Below are 20,076 nucleotides of genomic sequence, written 5' to 3'. Positions count from 1 at the left end.
CTAAATCTATAATCCTTTCAAATTATTTTTATCCATACTTTGACTCTTTAGATACTATCTGTTAGATATTTTCAGATATTACCTGTTGTTACATACTTTACATACTGTCAAAGATACCTTTGGAACATAATGTCTCTTTGCTTCCTACTTTAATACTGGTTTGGTAAGTGGTTATTGAATGAATTTTCCTTTAAGAAAATGGATTTATGTTTCCTTTTACACTTGGAATTTAGTCCTATAATTCATTCGTATTAAAGGCTAACCATCTTATGAGCTTTTTGGAGTAGAGAAATGAGGAAAAGTATGCATCAGTTTGGCTAGAGGGGTGATAGTAGTATATTTACATATTTTATGACATTTTGATGTTATTGAATGGTGTTACTGTTTTATTATTGTGGCAATGGAATATGATAAAATTAAGTAAGAAACTCTTCTGAGATAAATGGTCTTGCATTCATTATTGTCATCTGTATAAATTATCTTGACTTTTATTAATAAATCTGAAACTATGGTCATTTTAATTATTTTTTTGGATGCAGAAACCTTTCATATGTTTTCTCACAATAATTTAGTTTATATTTTCAAGGCATAACCGTATAATAAAGCTGTAGTATCTTCAGAATGACTTATCTGTTTTTGCAGATGCTTTTTTATGCTTTTTTGCATATTCTTTTATTTGAGTAACTTATGAGAAAAATAATTGTTAGAGTTTTTACTGCATTTGTTTTGAATAGGATATAGGCTCAATGAGTGCAGAAATCAGATCTTAAACTTTAGATCGCTCAGCATTGGAATAGAGTAAGCATTTCAGTGTTTTTGAAGGAATGAATCTGTAGTACATGAATCCATTAGTGTTGGCAGTTGTACTGTATTCACCAATTTCTTATAAACTATTATCTAAATTATTTGCATACTTAGTAATGTAAAAATACAATTGTGTATCTTGAATTTCAGGTTTACTATGCAAAAAAGAAGCGAAGACATCAACAGGGTCAAGGAGATGATTCTAGTCATAAAAAGGAGCGGAAAGTTTACAATGACGGCTATGATGATGATAACTATGATTATATTGTAAAAAATGGGGAAAAGTGGATGGATCGTTATGAAATTGACTCTTTAATAGGAAAAGGTTCCTTTGGACAGGTAATTCAATGAAAAATTATTAAATTGTTTGAATTGGAAGGATAGTCTAGATTTTAAAATAGACACTAAAAAAATCATAGGTAATATACATTTTTCTCTTGTAAGCATTGGATGTCTTTGCATTCATTAATTACTGAGGTTTGGGAGCTATAAGAGATAATGTTACTTCTACTGCAAAGAGTTTATTCTCTATTGTATTACTATATTTCTAGACCTTCTTCATAGTATATTCTTTATTATACATACACCAGAGATGTGTATATGTGGGTTTTCCTTGGTTCTTGAATAGGACCATGACATCAGGAAGATGATGCTGTGACTTACAAGTGAATTGGATTTAAGTGGGGGAGGGCTGTGCAAAGTTACCAGCCTCATTTCTTCCTCCGGAGCCATCTGGATACAGTGGCTAGTTATAGATAGGGACAACTGGGTCATAGATCTTTGCCTTTTTAAGCTAAGGTCCTTTCGAGTTCTCACTTTGACTGAGGCAATGCCCATTTAGTGCTGTTTAAGAAGTGGGTAATCATCTGTATGGAAGGGAAAATCTGTTTGGAAGGAATCAATCTCAAGTCTGGTAAATATTTTAAATTATGTGAAAGAATCTTTTACTATCCCCTAGAAAGGAGCTATAAAGTTTAAAAATAGTGAATTTGAGAAAAACCAGAAGAATAATCTTAATCTGTAGCTGCCCATAGTTTAAATTTTTTCTTTTTCTTTTGTTTTCATTTTCTTTACTATGCTTTTGTGTTTGATGTTTTACTTCCTAAGTTATTAAGATTGGAGTAATTACATATAAAAAATGTAATTCAAGTCATTCAGCTCAGTGTAGAATTTGTCATTAAGATAATATTGAATGTCATGATGCTCATTTAACTATGTGTAAGCCAGCTTTTCTCATTTTTAATATTCAGCTCTAAAAATTAATATAAAGGTAGACTAGAGAATAACTGAATTTTAATTATCTATTGGAAAATTAGAAAATTTAATTGTATTTTCATTTCTTCATATTTTATTTCTAGTATTCCTATGTTCACAGTAATGAAGTCTTACCTAATTTACTTTTTCTTAACTTTTTCTTTTTCTCTTAAAAAAAATACATATTAGCCTCAGAATCCTGAGCAGCGAATTACTGGCACTATAGAACACATTGATTGTATTCTGTGATTCTTTGAGTTCTGCTAAAGAAAGACTATATATTAATCTAAATTTAGCAGTTTCTTGGTTTCATTAAACAATCTCTTTGTACAGTAGACATGATTATATAGACTTGAGATTCATTAGGGAAAAAAAGGACAAAAATGGTACTCATGGTTTTTTGTACTCAAAATATAAGAGAATATAATTTGTATTTTTCTTTGTCTATAGTTCCACAAACTACTTTAATACTTTCTTCTGTAATAAATCAAATCTGCAAGATACTTTGTGCTGAATTGAAATGATTTACAAATTAGAAAGAAGTAAAAAGGTCATTAGTGTGATCCTAAAAAGATTTTTTCTTTACTGCTTTTCACAATCAGCTAGTTTTTACCTAGCTCTGTACTTATTCTATAGTTAAGCTTCCATCATTACATTGTCATTTTTAATATCCTTTAACTGGTATTAGACTAAAGTAGGGACAGAGAAATGTAAGATTTTATCATAGCACTTTTTGCAATTTTTCATTAGAAAATTTTCTTTTAAAAGTATTGCTTTTATTTTCCTTGATTTTGGTGACTCACTTTTCATAAGTGCTTTAATTTCATGACCTATATTGAATGTCTCAGTTTTGAAGATAAAATAGATTATTTAAAGTTTTGTGGCCTAGGAATTTGTTGAAACAGTTGAAGGGTGCCAGTCCTACCATTTAGTTTCTATCTACATCTAAATTAGTCTTTAGATCATGGGGTAAAAAACATGAAAGGTGGCAGCATAGTTTAGTCAGAAGAGAACTGGATTTGGAGTTGAGTGCATGAGTTCAAAGAGCTTTGATAGTAGGTTAGAATTGAGTCCTATTGCTGAGCCTACTGTCAGAGAATCAAAGAAACTCAAGAGTTGTTAAGGATGCTTGAGGCCATCTAGCCTGATGAAGAAGCCAGAAGAAGCATTCTCTAATGTAACAAAAATAATCATCCATTCTTTTGGAGGCCAGGCCTAAAATAGGCCAGTCTGACAGATACAAGGTTTAAGATATAATAAACGTTGTGGATGGTAAAAATCAAATTGAAAAACACTTTACTGCTTAAAAATTAAAATAAAGAGATACACAAATAAAAATGGGGCTTTCCTACTTGGTTAACAAATAAATCTGCATGTATTTGAAGCTGTGGAAATAGCCTTAGCAGTTACCCCCACCTCGTATAAGCCTTTTTAATATTTTGATCACCAGCTCTTTTGTATATGGATAATTAGATGGGCATAGAGTGAAGGAGAATGGCACTAAATCAGTACCACTATCCTTTCAGGCCTCCAGGCTTGAAGCCTAGATGTCATCCTTGACTCTTCACTATCTGGCACAAGATACTATTTCCTGATTCTGGGCATTTTCATTTGTCTTCCCCCATGTTTGGAATGCTACTTCCCATTTCTGCCTTCTGGCTTTCTTTAAATCCCAGATAAAATTCCACCTTCTAGAAGAAGCTTTTCCAGATCCCTCTTAATTCCAATGCCTTTACTCTGTTGATTCCCACCCCCATCCTCCTTCTGTTTATCCTATATGTAGCTTGTTTGTATGTAGTTATTTTCATGTTGTCTCGCCTGTTAAACTGTAAGTTCCTTTATGGCAACGTCTGTCTTTTACCTTTCTTTGCATCCCCAGTGCTTAGTATAGTACCTGGCACATAGTAGGCCCTTAATAAGACTAACTGACTCATGATAAGACCTGATATCAGCTGCTTTCCATTGAGTAGAATCTTTTGCTTTACCTGAAGAGTTGATGATACCTTCCACATTGTCCCTATCCCCCATTGCAGGTCTTATCATCTGAATTAGAATAGCTTAGAAATCATAGGCCTCTTGTATGCAACTTATTCCAGGGCCCATTTATTACTGGAACTCAACCCATACTGCCATAGTGTTCCCTGTTTTACCTGGTGCATTGGATCATAATACTGTGATTGGCATTCTGAAGAAATGCATGTATTACCTCGGTTAGGAGGATTATATGGTCTCCTCACGTACTACAAAATAGCATCATGGTCCCCGTGTCCATCTTACTAATGTACCTAGTCCCCAGTCTCTGTTGTGTGAGAGCACAATGCAGAAACTATATCTATGGAAGGCATCAGCAAAATTCCACCATTGGTCCTTATCCCAAAGCTATTGGTTTTTTTTCATTATCCATCATTGTTTTATGCAGGCCCCAAACCACCCAGCCAAACCATCACCACTGCATAGGAGTCAGTATAGATAAAAATCTTGTGTTTGTCATCCTCCAAGACCCTCTTACATGTTATATCCATTCAGCTTACAACTTGGCCCACTGGGGTGATTTGCCATGACTCTTATCCCCTGGAGTTGTCGTTGACTATTGGATTCTTGGCTGCCAAAATGTAGTTGTACATCTCTTTCTCATAATGAGCAGAACCACTTAGTTCTAAGGACCACTGGGCAAACAAAGAATTGGAGTAGGGACTCAGAGTTGAGTCTCTGGCAACATCACATCCAGTCTTGTAGGAGAACTTATCTTGCATTACTCAACTCATTCATAATGGGCAACTCTGGATGAAGAGTAATAGTACTGACTGCATCAACCATTAAATTAATTTAGGACCCAGTAGTAGGTAAGCAATTATTTTTCAAAGATAATACTTTTCAGAGATAACTACTTCAGGAAGCTTGTGGTCAATCCCTAATAGTATTTTGGTGTCCACAGAAAAACAAACAAAACTTCCACTAAACTTCATCCTTATAATCTGAGGCCTCTAAGGAAATAGACCCCACAGAATCATAAGGGCCCAATAGGAAAGACTCAGACAACCCACTTTCAGTCTTACAGTCTATTGTATTTTCTTGTCTTTACTTAACAGAGGTAGACTTGTGAGTAACTGGGTAAATAAGAGTTTATCAAAATACCCAGATAGGAAATAGAAGTTCTTCAAAACTTGAAGTGTCCGTTAAATCTCTAGGCTTCCTTTTTAATTAATGGAAGAGCCTTTGAATGATCCAGGTCCTGAATTTTTTTGGTGGTTAATCTTCATCACTTATTTCTTGAGCCACCATCTGATTAAATGCCCTTGGTTACCATGGCCTCACACATGCCATTCAACATTACATCATTAAGTAATTGTGGAAGTCGGTGCTCCCAGGAAGTGGTATGTTTTTCAGATTTCTTCCCACTAAGCCAGCAATATGAGGAATTCAAATAACCTGAAGGAATAATGGTGAAAGTATATTGAACTTTTTCCCACATAAGAGCAAACAGCTACTCCTGACTGTACTCTAGTCATGAAAATATAGAAGGCATTGGTGAAATCTGACTCCAACTCACTACTCTGGGGACTGGGCTACCTGGTCCATTGTGTTGACAAGTTCAGGAACAACTGCAACAATTCTCTTTAATAGCTTTATTTAGCTCTCAGTAATCTATTGTCAATTTCCAGGTGCTATCAACTTTCTTCACCAGTCACATGGGATTGTTAGGGATATAATGAAGCACTACTCTCAACAGTGAGGCTGGGCCAGGTTTCTTTTCCCCACAAAGCTCCATCCACAAGCTTTCACTTTAAGACCTCTACTGTCACATATGTGATTTTCGACCCATCACAATCCCAAGTTCTCCATCTATAAAATGGCAATATTAATACTTTCTCTACGTACCTCAGGCTTGTTATGAAAAGAAATTGTTTCCCATTAGTGCTAAAGGTGCATTCTTTTCTAGTTATTCCAAATCTGGGATACTAGCAGCTCCCATGGTATCCATATTGGGCCTCCTTGTTCATTGCTGCCATGCTGTCTAAGTTCTACACTAATGAAATTAAAGGTGTATTTTTAAGAGACATTGGTGGTGACATTGGTACTACTTTTGCTTTGGCCTCCCCAATTTTTCCTTTGGGTTTGTCTTTGCAAAAGTTTGGTGGTGGTATTGCCATGACATCTGGTGACTATAAAGGACTATGGATCATATTGAAATTTGTCATTCAGAACAGATAGGCCTAGATTGAGTTTGTGGCTTGTTTAGCAATCTTGATCATTAAAGCCCTGAAAGAATCCCCCAAGGGTGGAAAGAATCAGAAAAGTATTAAGTGGAATAGAAATGTCAGTTTCAAGTGAGACACTGATCTCTGGCAGCAGATCTGTCTGGAGCAATTGAGGAATCACTTGGGCCAGCCCAAACCACTGGGCTGCGACATTGACCATATATATCCTCATTATGTCACTGATGATATCAGTGGTGGTATTTGTATGTCCAGTGAATTAAGAGCTACAAAGGAGACTATTAAAATAAATTAACATTTAACAACCGAAAAGGGAAAGCAATTGCTTCATGAGCTGTAGGTTATAGAAAAGCCTGCCCTTGTTTTTATATAGGTCTGACCTTTGACATGCAGTCTGGCTTGTCTGGGTGTCAGTTTTCTTATATATGTATATATAAAATGGATAACTTAGACTAATTCTCTTCCAGCTCTAAGTTCGATGATCCTAATGAATATAATATTTAATATTATTAAATATAATATTTAATAGTAATGTTAAATATTAAAATGTATTACTATTAATTTAATATATTGATATTAATATGCCTAAACTGCTTTGGGGTATACAAGTGACTAGATGTTTTCCTACAGAATAAGTCATAATTCTTGGTTCCTTGTTTTTTTAATGTGAATTTTTGGTATCAGTCAATCATTATGCATTTAGTAAATATCTACTCTGTAGCAGGCACTGTGCTTGATTTGGGGGATATAAAGACAAAAAAATGAAAGTCCACTTTCTCAAGGAGCTTATGTTCTATTGACAGAGACATGTGCTTGTAAAAACTTATACAGAATTACTAGGAAATATATACAAAGTGGATAAAAGGTAATGAAATAGAATACTAGAAGTTGGGATCAGGAAAGGGCTCATTTGGAAGGTGATGCTTAAGCTGTATATTGAAGAAACTGAAGGATTTTCGGAGACAGGTGAGAAAGTAGTGTATTCCAGGTATTTGGGATAGTTAATGCATAAGTGTAGAGATGGGAGGATGAAATGCCGTGTGAAAGGAAAATCATCGTGACCAAACATTTAAGTAATTACTGTTTGCCTGTTGCTAAGAGCTGAGGCCACAAATAAAGCCAAAAACATTGTGGGGGAGATAACATGCAAACAACTATGTACATACAACATAAACAAGGTCCTTTCAGAAAGAATTGGGGTGGGAAGCAAACTAAGAAGGACCCTTCTGCTGATCCTTGCAGGAAGCCATGAGGTAAAAACAAGTAGGGAGAACATTCCACAGAATGGGGAGGAATGTTATGTGAACAGAACAAAAAGGAATGTAGTGTAATTTTATTGAAGAGTAGATGAAGGGATGTAAAGTGGAAGAAAACTGCAAAGTTAGGGAGAGGCCAGGTTGTGAAAAATTCTGAAAGCTAAACAGGATTTTCTGTTTGATCATGGAGGCCCTTGGGAATGATTGGAGTTAATTGAGCAGAGGTGTGACAGGGTCAGATATGTGCTTTCTGATCATCACTTTGACACCTTGGTGTTGTGAGGTAGTAAGACCATTCAAAAGGCTGTTGAGATAGTTCGAGCATGAGTGGGCTGGAGTGAAGGCTGTGTCAGAGGAGAATAGGGAATATATTCAAGAAATGTTAACATGATTTGCCAACAGATTGGCTGTGTGGGGTGACTGAGTGAGGAATCAAGAATATCACTAAGATTAGGATTCTAGGTGATTGACTGGTAGGATGATACTATCCTCGAAAATACTGGGCGGGGGGTGTGGGTGGCGGTGTTGAGGGAAGAAGGAAGGTTAAGGGAAAGATAATGAATTCTGATAATGAAGCTGAGCTCTAGTGGCTCTTTGAGTAAAGAGAAGGGGATAAGATAGATGTGAGAGATGTTGTGTATGTAGAAACAGCCTGATACTGCAACTAATTTGATATGTAGGATTTGTGAGAGTGAGGAGTTGTGGATAAAGCTAAAGTTAATATCCTGGGAGACTGCAAAATTGGTGATGCCTTTTTCAGAAACAAGGAATTCTGGTAGGGGGGAGGACTTAATTGGGAAGTATATTGAGTTCCATTTTAGACACTATTTAGTTTAAGATGTTTCTGGAACATCCGGTTTGAAATGTTCAAAAGGCAGTTGGCAATAAGGGAAAACTTGTGATGTGGAAGACAAAAGGGTTCTAAAGAGAGAGCCTTGGTGCCCACTCATTTAATGGGTTTATTTTTTTTAATTTTTTTTTATTTAATGGGTTTAACAGAAATTATGAGTCAGAAAAAGGAACCTGAGAAATAGTGGTCAGATAGGTAGGATAACCAGAAGAGAATTATTGCCATGAACATCTAGATAGGAAGAAATAGAAGAAATAGCATTTACAAAGAAAAGATGATCCAAAACTGGCAAACAGAGGATGAGAACTGAGAAGTTTATCAAATATTTGGTATGAATGTTGGGAGGAACTTTTGGGTTCATCATGCAGTAATGTAATAATTATAATTATCATATACAATAATCATTAAGCCACTATGCATGATCTTAATGAATTAATACTCATAGTTTTAGCTTTGTAAGATTGAAAATTCTAGACTGAATCATCAAAACAGGTTTTTCCTATACTGAAGGCTTTGAGAATATATGGCAAATTGCTATTCCCATCCAGCCCCCCCAAAAAGAGAGATTTGAAATATTTCTATTGGGAATATTATATCCTTGGATATAATCTTACTGATGATTTTGAATTTAATATTGAGTTTGAACAATAATTATTCTTTATTTCTATCTTGGAATTCCCCTTTAACTGAAGGGGAGAACATTTCTCGGCTTTTACCGAAATGGTATATTTAAATGGAAGGGAAATAACTATCAGTTAAAATAACAGTATGCTGTCCCATGGTCCACCTGGGAGGATCTGATTGACATTCCTTTTTTCAGTGTTTAGAACTAGAGAAGAGGAAGAAGAAAAGTACTTTTACGCTATTGTAAAGAAGGAAAAAAAATACCTTTATATAGTGTAAAGGTATCTTACCTCTCAACCCCAGAAGAAGTTGAATTTGAGAAAAGTCCTTTCCAGCTGTAAAATTCGATGATTCAGAATTCAAAGTGGGCCTAATAGCTTAGGATTTATTTACAGTTAAAGATTAGTAATATTTTATTTAAAAATTTATACCTTTGCAATTTTCACTCATTACATCAAAAATGTTTTTTCAGCATTTTTATTTTAATTTTTTGTTCTGATCTTGACAGATAAACATTTTCTTATGCAGGGAATGGAAAAATATTTGACATTAAACCATAAAGTTCTTATTAAAAGTGCATAATCAGTTTAACACATTAATTCCAAAATTGTATTACATGTGTTTTTTTTGAAGTCCTTAATGTCTGGAACTTAATTCTCTTGATAACTGGAGAAATGTTGGTTGACAGAAGTTCAACATTTTAGGCTTTTAGACTAGTCACTGAATTTTAACAAATACATAACTATTCAGTGTTATAACAAATACATAACTATTCAGTGTTATCAGAGTTATTAGACTTATAGAGTTGGAAGGAACTTTATGGATTCATGTAGAACCTGGACTTGACTGAAAAATTCCCTGTATATCATTCATAAGAAATGATCATCTTCATTTCAACATCTCAGATGAAGGGGAAATCTACTATTACTTGAGGCAGCACCTTCCAAATTTTGATGACTTTAATTGTTAGGAAATTTTTCCTTTCTATTAAACCTAAATCAGTCTCTTGGTAGGTCTTTCCTACTACTCCTAGGTCTGCCTTTTTCATTCAAGAAAAACAAATCTAATCCTTCCATTATGTGTTTAAAGTATTTCTGATTACCGAAGCATTTTCATTTGTTATTAATTTAGTTTTCACAATTGTATTTGGGTACACATTTTTTTCCTCCTTTATTTGTTCTTGATGAAAGTAATTGCAGGGAGTCATTCTGGTACTTTAAATCAGGATTTTTGTTGATTTTTAAGGAATCCAAATAATATTAAAAGCTAATGGTTCTGGGAACTCTAGTTCTTCAGTGAAATCAGTGCAGTCATACCCATTTGAATCCTTTAATTGCCCTTTTTGTATCAAAAAGGCAAAATGAGCCATAAGTTAAAGTTGTTTGATGTCTTTAACAGTCTATCAAATGTGATTCCCAAAAAGGTCATGTGAAACAAAGATCATGAACTATTGTGGTAAGACTGACACCTTACTTTTCCAGAAGAATAGCAAGAATAATGGAAAATTTGGAAAATATATAGTTTATAATTTATAATATATTAATATATAATTTAATAATATTTAATATAAATTACAATATATAATTAAAAAAAGTTAAAACACTGGAAAATAAAGGTAACTTTGGTGTAGCAGAAAGATCAAAACTTGAAAGAAAGAAAACCTGGGTTGTACACTTAACTCTACCAGTAACTAGCTGCACGACCACTTAATTTCTGGGCCTTGTTTTCCATATTTATAAAATGAATGAGGTAGATTAGATGAGGCTCTCCTAGCACTGATAATATATTTCACTGACTATGAAACATATTTCTCTATGTTTTTATTTAGGATTGTGGGGCCTTTTTCATGAATAAAGTATAGATATAGCTGCATAACAATTCTTTTTGTTTTTATAGGTTGTAAAGGCATATGATCGTGTGGAGCAGGAATGGGTGGCTATTAAAATTATTAAGAACAAGAAGGCTTTTTTAAATCAAGCCCAGATTGAAGTGCGACTTCTTGAGCTTATGAACAAACATGATACTGAAATGAAATACTACATAGGTAAATAAAACTTCAATGTTTGCTTTTTTCTTCTTCCAGTCTTTCAATCAAGGTTTTTGATTAAAATTTCCAGCTCACATGGACAACTAGGTTGCATTTGGAGACTAACAAATTTGCATATATGAGACTCAGTTCTTCACAGTATCATTCATTTTTTAGAACTCAATCATATAAGAATCTTCAAAGTTTATACTCTGGTAGTCCACCAGTGTATAAAGCAACTCATATTTAAACACTTAATTGTATCCACGATCTCATCAATTTGGGTGCTTACATCAGTGGTACAGGTCAGAACTTCCATGTACTCTCTTATCTGTTGTATATTTCCCCATAAATCTTCCATGGGAAGATCTATAGCTCTTGAGTCCTACATCTGTAATTCTATAGTTGCTAATGCATTTAGTCTGTCTTTGTCTTTTCTTCCCATTCTCTCCTTACATAACCAGTATACCTCCTGTTATGGTCATACATTTCTGGGATGCTTTTCTGTCATTCCTTTTGGGCACGTTATTGTTAGTAAGATGCTATAACTTCATATCCACCATACATCTCTCCATTGTTTTTGTGTTACCTACAGTTGTGATTATTTTGAAGCTGTAGTGTTCTCATGACTTGTAGCATCACTAGACATTTATTAGTGTAAAAGGTTGTGAAAAGGTTGAGCAGACAAGACTTTGAGTTGATAGGGAATAACTTGTGGTCATTGAAAGTACTACAGAGTTTAGCAAACTCAGTTCTTCTCATTTTTCTTAAATCTATTCTAGTCTCATTTTATTAAAATAGAACTGTCACCCATGTAACTGCATGCTATAGTCTGAATTTCCAATATGGATTGTTAGGCAGGTCTCTTTTAAGTGGTGACAGAACTCATTTAGGAGGCCCTGTAGTAGGGCTTCTTAACCTGAGATCTGAGAACTTTAAAAAAATTTTTTTTGGTAAATATTTTTCAATATAATTGGTCTTCTTTGTAATACTATTCTATTTTGTGCATTTAAAACACTATTCTCTTCTATAGCTCCACCAGACTGCCAAGGGGTCTATGACACAAAAAAGATTAAAAACCCTTGCCCTATAGTATTCTGGGTCTCAATGAAATCCGCATGATGTCATCTGCAAACAGGAACATGTGGTGGATGTCACCATATATTGCGAACCCTTCTTCAATTTTTACCCTGCAAGATTTTCTTCATGACAGTCAAGAAGTCAACAAGCAAGCATATTCTTGCTTATTACTGATAATCATATAGATTGATCATTAAAGTGTTATTTCTGTTAGTACCAAGGAATCTTGGGTTCTCTTAACATATGCTTAGAGGAAACCTTGTTAGGGGACAACCTTTAAGATAGTGCTTTCACTGAGCTGAAGAAAATGCTTCTTTATATTTGATAAGCACATGCAAGAGAAGGGAACAAACATTAACTAAGCACCTACTGTGTGCCATGCACTGTGCTAATAATAAGCATGTTACAGATATCTCCTTTAATTCAACGGAATTTTGAATTCTCTATCCCTTTCACTTATTTCTGTGACTGAAGATATAAGTCATGGAAAATAAATGGTAAAAGTGGTTCTGTTTTCTCTTTTTCTTCAAGGATAGTACCTTAATGAATGTGTAAATGATTCTAAGAAATTTAGGTAGTTAGAAAAGTAGGTATATGGATCAGTAGATACAGGTGTTTTCTCGGTTGTCTTTTAGGAGGGAGTAATAATGTTGTGTGATTCCCCACCCACCTTCCCCAGTCGTATGGAGTCTTCTTTCATTCAGATATCTTGAAAGTAGATTCCTTTAATACTTGAGAAATTATATTGCATCTAGAATAGGCTTCTTGGTATACTTAATCTACTCCAACTTCTTTTTCCATCTATAGTACCCTTCCTGCTCCTTCATATTATAAGTAAATCAAGAAATGAGGTATTAATAATGCAGATGAGAGTGGTTCCACCTTCATTTGTGATTAATGTAGATTAGAGAAGATATGTTAGCTGATCTGTACTGTTTTCCATCTATTTATTTCCTTTCCTTTTGCATCTTTACATGTTCTTGGGATGAGTTATCCTAATTGAGTTCCTTGCCAAACTTTCTACAGACTCATTTTTCTCTTGTACTATTTTTTTCCTCCCTGCCTCCCAGCAAACAGAAATTGGAGAATTTGTACAGCTATACCAGAAAAATACGTAAGAGTTAATGAACTGGCATTATGTGACCAAAAAAGACTAGACATTTTCTCTACTCCTCATAAACCCTTATTTTAAAAAGTAGTCAATCAAAACAAATATCCACATTAACCTTGTCCAGAAAATATTTTGTCTCTGCATTCTGAGTTCTTCACTTCTCTATTAAGAGGTGAATACATGTTTCATTAATAATCCTTCAGAATCCTGCTTGGTTATTATACTGATAACAGTCCCGGTTCAGCACAGTAATATTCCATCATATATATATATACATATACATATACATATATATATATATGTATATGTATATATATATGTGTATATGTGTGTGTGTGTGTGTGTGTGTGTGTGTGTGTGTGTGTGTGTGTATGTGTGTATTTATATTTATATATGGAGAGAGAGAGATCGAGAGATCATAACAACTTGGTCATCCATTTCCTAATTTATGGGTGCCCCTCAGATTCCCTTTGTTTGCCACTGCAAAATGAACCATAAATATTTTTGTATGGCTTTATAGTCTGTTTTCCTTAGGACTCATTCTCCACCCTCATCTCCTACCCCACCCTCCCCCTGTGCCATCTACTTTCCCTCTCATGAATGGAAATGTATTTTTTTCTGTTTTCCTATTGAGTGAAATGTATTTTTGTACTCACCTCTCTGTGTGTATTATTTTTGACCAGTATAGATGAGAGTGAGGAGTGTCTGTTGTTCTCTTCCACCTGCTCTTTGTATGTATAGGTGTGTACTTGTATACCATCATGGGAGATAATTTTCCTTAGCCTTCTTTTCCTTTCCTCCCTAGTGAATTCCTCTTCCTCTTTCTTTCCATTCTTTTCTTAAGATTATCAAGCCGTGACAGAAGTGCTCCACAGTCTTTGGACTGCCTCTATGAGTCCTGATGATGATGAGGGAACACATGTATCATCTCCCCATATTTAATTGTAAACAGTTTTTCCTTGTGTAGTCTTTTATCATGGTTCATTTATGCTTACCTTTTTATATTTCTCATTCTTCTCTCCGTTCTTGTGTTTGAACAAAACAAATTTCTTCAAAGCTCTGGTATTTTTATCAAAAATGCTTAGACATCCTCTGTATCATTAAAGGTTCATTTTTCCAAGTTATTCTTGGCTGTAAATCCATATCCTTTGCCTTTCGGGATATCGTATTCCATGTTTTCAGTTCATTGGTGTCTACCAAATCATGTGCGATCCTCATTCTGGTGCATTGGTACTTCATTTCTTTCTTTCTGGCCACTAAGTATATTTTCTTTGACCTGGAAGCTGAGGATTTTGGCTTTGATGTTCCTGGGAGTTCTCATTTTGAGGTTTCTTTCTTTGGTGGATTCTTTCTTTTTTCACTTAGCTCTCTGGTTTCGTATATTTTTTTCCTTTTTTTTTGGAGGGGGGAGGGCAGGGCAGTTGGGGTTAAGTGACTTGCCGAAGGTCACACAGCTAGTGTGTCAAGTGTCTGAGGCCAGATTTGAACTCAGGTCCTCCTGACTGCCGGGCTGGTGCTCTACTCACTGCGCCACCTAGCTGCCCCCAGCCCTCTGGTTTTAAGAGCTCTGGGTAGTTTCCTCTTAAAATTTCTTGAAGTAGAATGTCTAGGCTTTTTTTTTTTTGGTCATGATATTCAGATAGTCTTAAAATATTAATTTTTTTCTCCTTGGTCTGTTTTCTAGGTCAGTTGCTTTTGGTATACATACTTTGCATTTTCTTCTTCTTTTTTTTTTCATCCAATTTTACCTGTTTTAATATTTCTTGTTGAAATTTTCAGAGAGTTTGTTGGTTAGCCAGGTTCTTTTTTTCAAATTGCTTATGTCAAGTTGTCAATTCCCTTTCTGATTCTTCTATATATCTTATAAAAATATTTACAACTCTTTTTAAAAACTCTTCCTTAATCGTTCTCTTCAAATTTTATACTCTTCTATCATCCTCCTTTATAGGCGAGTCTGTATTTTAAGTTAATGTTTCCTCTGACTGCCCTGTGCCTTTGGTTTGCATTCCTATCAGTAAACATTGTCTTCTTTTTATCTGACTCTACTTGGGACTGGAGATACAAAGATGGAAATGAAATATTCCCTTCATTTAGTGAACTTACTTTCCGTTTGGAGAAACAGTGTATACATATGTAAATATATGTCAAGTAAAAGGTAACAGGAAGGGATGGCAGTAATAGTGAGCAGAGGTGGGGGTAGGGTTAAGAAAAGATCTAAGTTATTAGTTGGTGCTGAAGCAGAACTTTGAAGCCAGCTAGGGACTCTAAGAGATGATGATAAGGACGGGAGTACATGCCAGACATAGGGACCCAACCTGAGCAAAGGTACAGATAAGAGATGGACTGTTGTGTGTAAATAAGTAGAGCCAGAATCCTGATTTGGCTGGACCACAGAGTAGGTGAAGAGAGCATTGTATGAGAAGTTCAGAAAGATATCTTGGAGACAGTTTATAAAAGATTTTTAAGTGGCAAACAAGATTTTTGTATTTGATTCTAGAGGTATTTGCGAGACATTGCATTATATTGTATAGCAGTTAGGCTCCTGTTTTAAAATTTTTAAAAATATTATTATGGCAGCTATGTGGACAATGGATTGGATGAGAGAGATAAGCAGGTAGTTAACTGAGGTTATTGTAGGTGAGAGGTGATGGGAGTATGAACTAATGTTTAAATGTGAGACTTGACAGTTGATTGGGGAGCAGAGAAATTCATGATGGTGCTAAGGTCGTGAACTGTGAATGATGGTGGTACCCTTCACAGAAGTTAAGGAGAAGGCTGGGTTTTCTGTGAAACGTGGTGAATTCTTTTTTGAATATGCTGAGATTACCTTTAAGAAATTCAGTTTGACATGTCCAATAAGCAGTTATTAGTGTGGGACTAGACCGCAGGAGAAACTAAATCTAAAAGTCATCTATATAGAGCTTATCATTAAACCCATGAGACCTGATGAAATCTCTGAGGATGTACAGTCACTCAGTCAGGAAGCATTTAACACTGTGTTTGACATATAGGAAGCACTAAACACTGGTTGAGATAGGAGGAAGCATAGATATAATAGTAATATTATTATTTTTACTATTATAGAAAAAATCATTTTTTATATCTTTTGTGTTGTGATGCAAATGGATACTATCCTGGAACAAGTCACTATTATGCTATTGTAATATTTAACATTCAGTGGAATATTACATAAGTATATTATATGTACGTGTGTGTTTTAATTGAATAAATATATTGTGAGGTAAATTTATCTTCCCTAGGTTCACTGACCGCATTCTTAGTTTCACTCCAGTAGCAGATTGTATGTTGGGGATTATACTTCCTCCTATTCCCACATACTTTTAATTTCTTCATCTGTGGCTCTATATTTGATATAAATTTCTTCTCATGCACCCTGATTTTTTGAATTAGTTCTACCCTTTTCCTCTTTCTCCCTTCCTTAGCGTATTCTCTTATTCCTTCCTTTTTCTTCTTTCTCTTATGATCATCAAATTATAACACAATTGGGAAGCTAGTTGGTGCAGTGGATAAAGCACTGGCCCTGGAGTCAGGAGGACTAAAGTTCAAATCTGGCCTTACGTACTTGACACTTACTAGCTGTGTGACCCCGAGCAAGTCACTTAATCCCAATTGCCTCACAAAAAACTAAAAACACTAAAAATCATAACACAACTGATCCCAGGAACTCCATTTTAATTACTGGTTGTATGACCCTTGTTACAGATAGATGTAGTCTTGCAACAGGTCACTATCCTACTTTTTATTGTGTAACATTTAATTTTTAATGGACCTCTATTACATTAAGGTTCTGAAGGGACACTTGTTTCTTCTCCTACTGTTGGAATATAAACACTCCATCATGTAATCCTTTCTAGTTGCTCAAATATGTTGACCTTTTTGTATTTCTCTTGACTCCTGTATTTGTATTTCAAAGTATCTCCTCTCTCCTGTTCTCTTTATCAGGAATGTTTAGAAGTCCAAATAAACAGTCTGTTATTTTTCTTGTAGGATTATATTCAGTTTTTCAAGGTAAACTATTCTTGGTTCTAATCTTTTATCTTTTTTTGTCCTTTTGTAATGTGCCATGTTTTCCTTTCCATTTGAATGGTAGCTGCCAAATCTTGTGTGATCTTAACTATAAATTTTTCATTTTGGTGGTGTGCAGTATTTTTTCTTTGACCTGAAGCCCTGGATTTTTGGTTTTACATTTATGGGTGTTTTCATTTTGTTTTTGGGTTTTTCTTTAGGAGGTAATAAGCAGATTTTTTTCTCTTTTCTTTTTGCCCTCTGTTTCAATAGATCAGTCCAATTTTCCATCATGAGTTTTTGAAATGTATCTAGGCTTTTATGGGTTTTTTTGTTTGAGGATTTTAGGTAGTTCCTGTGATGCTTAGATTATCTCTCCTAGACCTTTTTTCTAGATCAGTTTTTTTGTTTTAGTAGGATACCATGGTGCCTTTTAGGTATGCCCACAGTAACCAAACTTTTTTCCAAGGATTAAATATTCTAGCTCAGTATAGAGGGGCATATCCCAAAAAAGGCTTGCCACCTGATGATAAATTCTTTTAGCCATAGCAATCCACAGAACAAAGAAAACTATTAAAAACCTCAATCCTGTCCTCTTCTGCTTCTTCAGAGTTGGTAAGAAAGGGGGCATAGAGTGCTAAGAGTCACACATTTTTAAAATGCCATCAATAAATTTTAATTTGACTTATAATTCTAAATATGAAGTTCTTGTGAACAAGTAGATACATTGTTGATGTTTAATCGTTGTTGTTGACATCTTGCTACGAATAAAAAAGAAGTAAGTTATAGTGAAATGGAAAGATGGCTCATAGGTACTTCTTAGAGACAAAGAAAGAAGTTGGCAGAGTGGGTTTTATCATATGCCTAAGGGTGACAAGAAATATTATTTCAAGTGATGACAGATTTCAAGCTTGAAGGGACCTCAGAGACCTCATAGCGCAACCTCTTATATTTGGTTTTCTTGTAATGCAGTACTAATGACAAATTGTGCAGAATGAGTACCATAAAAATAACTGCTATAACCAACAATTGCTGAAGATCAAGGGATAAAGAAATCTTACCAAGAACTTGGTGATACCCTCTGTATTGTTAGCAGATAACAAAGTACAGGTAGTAATTTAGTAACTTTAGTGTAAATTTGGGAAAATTTAAGGGTGGAAAGAAATACATGGGAAAATATAGTTTAGGAAGAAGATAAGAAATTACTCATCTTCCTCCCCAATAAATATAGTATCAAATAAACACAATAAAGACTGTGTGTATGTGTGTGTGTTTATATAAACTGAGAAGAAAAGACATTGTGGCAGTTGTCTCTGAAGTCAGATCAGAATCAGAAGATTGGAATTAGTTTTTTAAAAAGAAAAAATAAGTAAAATATATAATATACAACTAAAGCAGCTTAATCTTGAACTTCCTACGCAAGTAATTTGAAATAAAAAAATGGGAAATGGCTAACAGAAATGACATTGACACTGAGCATAACAATTGTGCCCAGAAGTTTAACCAGTACTAAATAGTTGCCTCCAAAAGTGCATGAAAGAGATCAGAAAGCAACATAGTCATAGTCTGCAAACATCTGATTTATTTGGCAAATGCAAGAAGCATCACTGAGTTAGAATACTAACTCATTTGTAATATCTTATAAAGATTAATAATAGATGATTATAAGCAATATTATCTTTAAAAATCAAGAGATACAGTGAAGAATAAAAACCAGTATAAAGAAAGCTTAGTAAGATATCCAAATGCATAAGGTCATCCCAGGCATGAAAATGGAAGGAGCACTACTAACAAAAGAAAATGGAAAAGATTTGCAAAAATCCTCCAACAAACTTTTCTCCATTGAGGACTATCTTAATATTACAATCTCAGATATACTTATAGGGGAGGGTAGAAATGGCAAGGAGAGAAATAAGGCTGTTTGGATGTGTATATGTGTAGGAGCTCTATGCTGGAGGCAACATAATTATGAATGTGTTTAGAGAATGATACATAAGGACACAGAAATCCCAGAGGGGTGTGGGAAAATATCCCAGACGTTTTTAACACTGAAAAAAGTACCTGAATGAGCATTAATAACCATGGATCTATATGTCTCCTCTCCCACTTATCCAAAATCTTTATGTGAGCCATCTATATACAAATTGAGGACATCCTTCTTGAGATTGTTTTAGCAAGGAATACGTAGACTTTCATAAGCATAATTCAGTAATGGATCACAATCTATACTATTTAAAAATAACTAAAAGATGTAGAGAATATAAATTCCTCATTGTGCTTATTGTTGTTGACTAAACAACCCTTGATTTAGTAGATTATAACTGCCTTACAGTTTTTTTAAACAGGGTGTAGTACTAATCAAAATAATTTGAAGACTATTTGGAACTTATAAGAGAAATAACCCTGTTTAATGACATTTAGTCAGAGGCACAAATTTAGAGTTGGAGTTGGAAGTGGGCATTTGGGGTTAGGCTCCCCAAAGTCTTGGTACTATTTTAATCGCTTTTTTATACACATATCCATACATTCATTTATATACCTACAGATATATACACATACATATATCTGTACGTTTTTAAAAAATAGATATACGTTTGCACATGTATATATATTAAGTGAGACATCATAGGGGTATGTATTCTCGCCAGAAGTATTCACTCTTGTGATGGAGGAGATCCAATACAGAGTCCAAATTGAAAGGGAATTCCGTGGGGATAGTGGCATGCTCTAAATCATCCCGTTTGTGGATGTCATTGTATTTCAAAAAAGGTTCTGGTGGAGATCATAGTTATTCAAAAGAGATGGCCCAGGCATACAGGAAAGACTAA

The 20,076-nt window shown here is 34.6% G+C and overlaps 1 protein-coding gene across 3 annotated transcripts in view; it reads left to right on the top strand.

Annotated features, from left to right (window-relative positions):
- The window catches only part of DYRK1A (dual specificity tyrosine phosphorylation regulated kinase 1A), a 217,338-nt gene that overhangs the window by 172,721 nt on the left and 24,541 nt on the right, over nucleotides 1-20,076 (top strand). For all 3 annotated transcript variants that reach the window (XM_036744390.1, XM_036744389.1, XM_036744391.1), the window contains 2 exons: nucleotides 955-1,143; nucleotides 10,902-11,049. In XM_036744390.1, the coding sequence (XP_036600285.1) occupies nucleotides 955-1,143; nucleotides 10,902-11,049 (337 nt within the window). The remainder of the gene's footprint in view (nucleotides 1-954; nucleotides 1,144-10,901; nucleotides 11,050-20,076) is intronic.

Source organism: Trichosurus vulpecula, chromosome 2 (assembly GCF_011100635.1).
Source record: "Trichosurus vulpecula isolate mTriVul1 chromosome 2, mTriVul1.pri, whole genome shotgun sequence".
Classification (NCBI taxonomy): Eukaryota; Metazoa; Chordata; class Mammalia; order Diprotodontia; family Phalangeridae; genus Trichosurus; species Trichosurus vulpecula.
The sequence above is the reverse complement of the archived record's forward strand: the minus strand, read 5'-3'. Positions and strand labels throughout refer to the sequence as shown.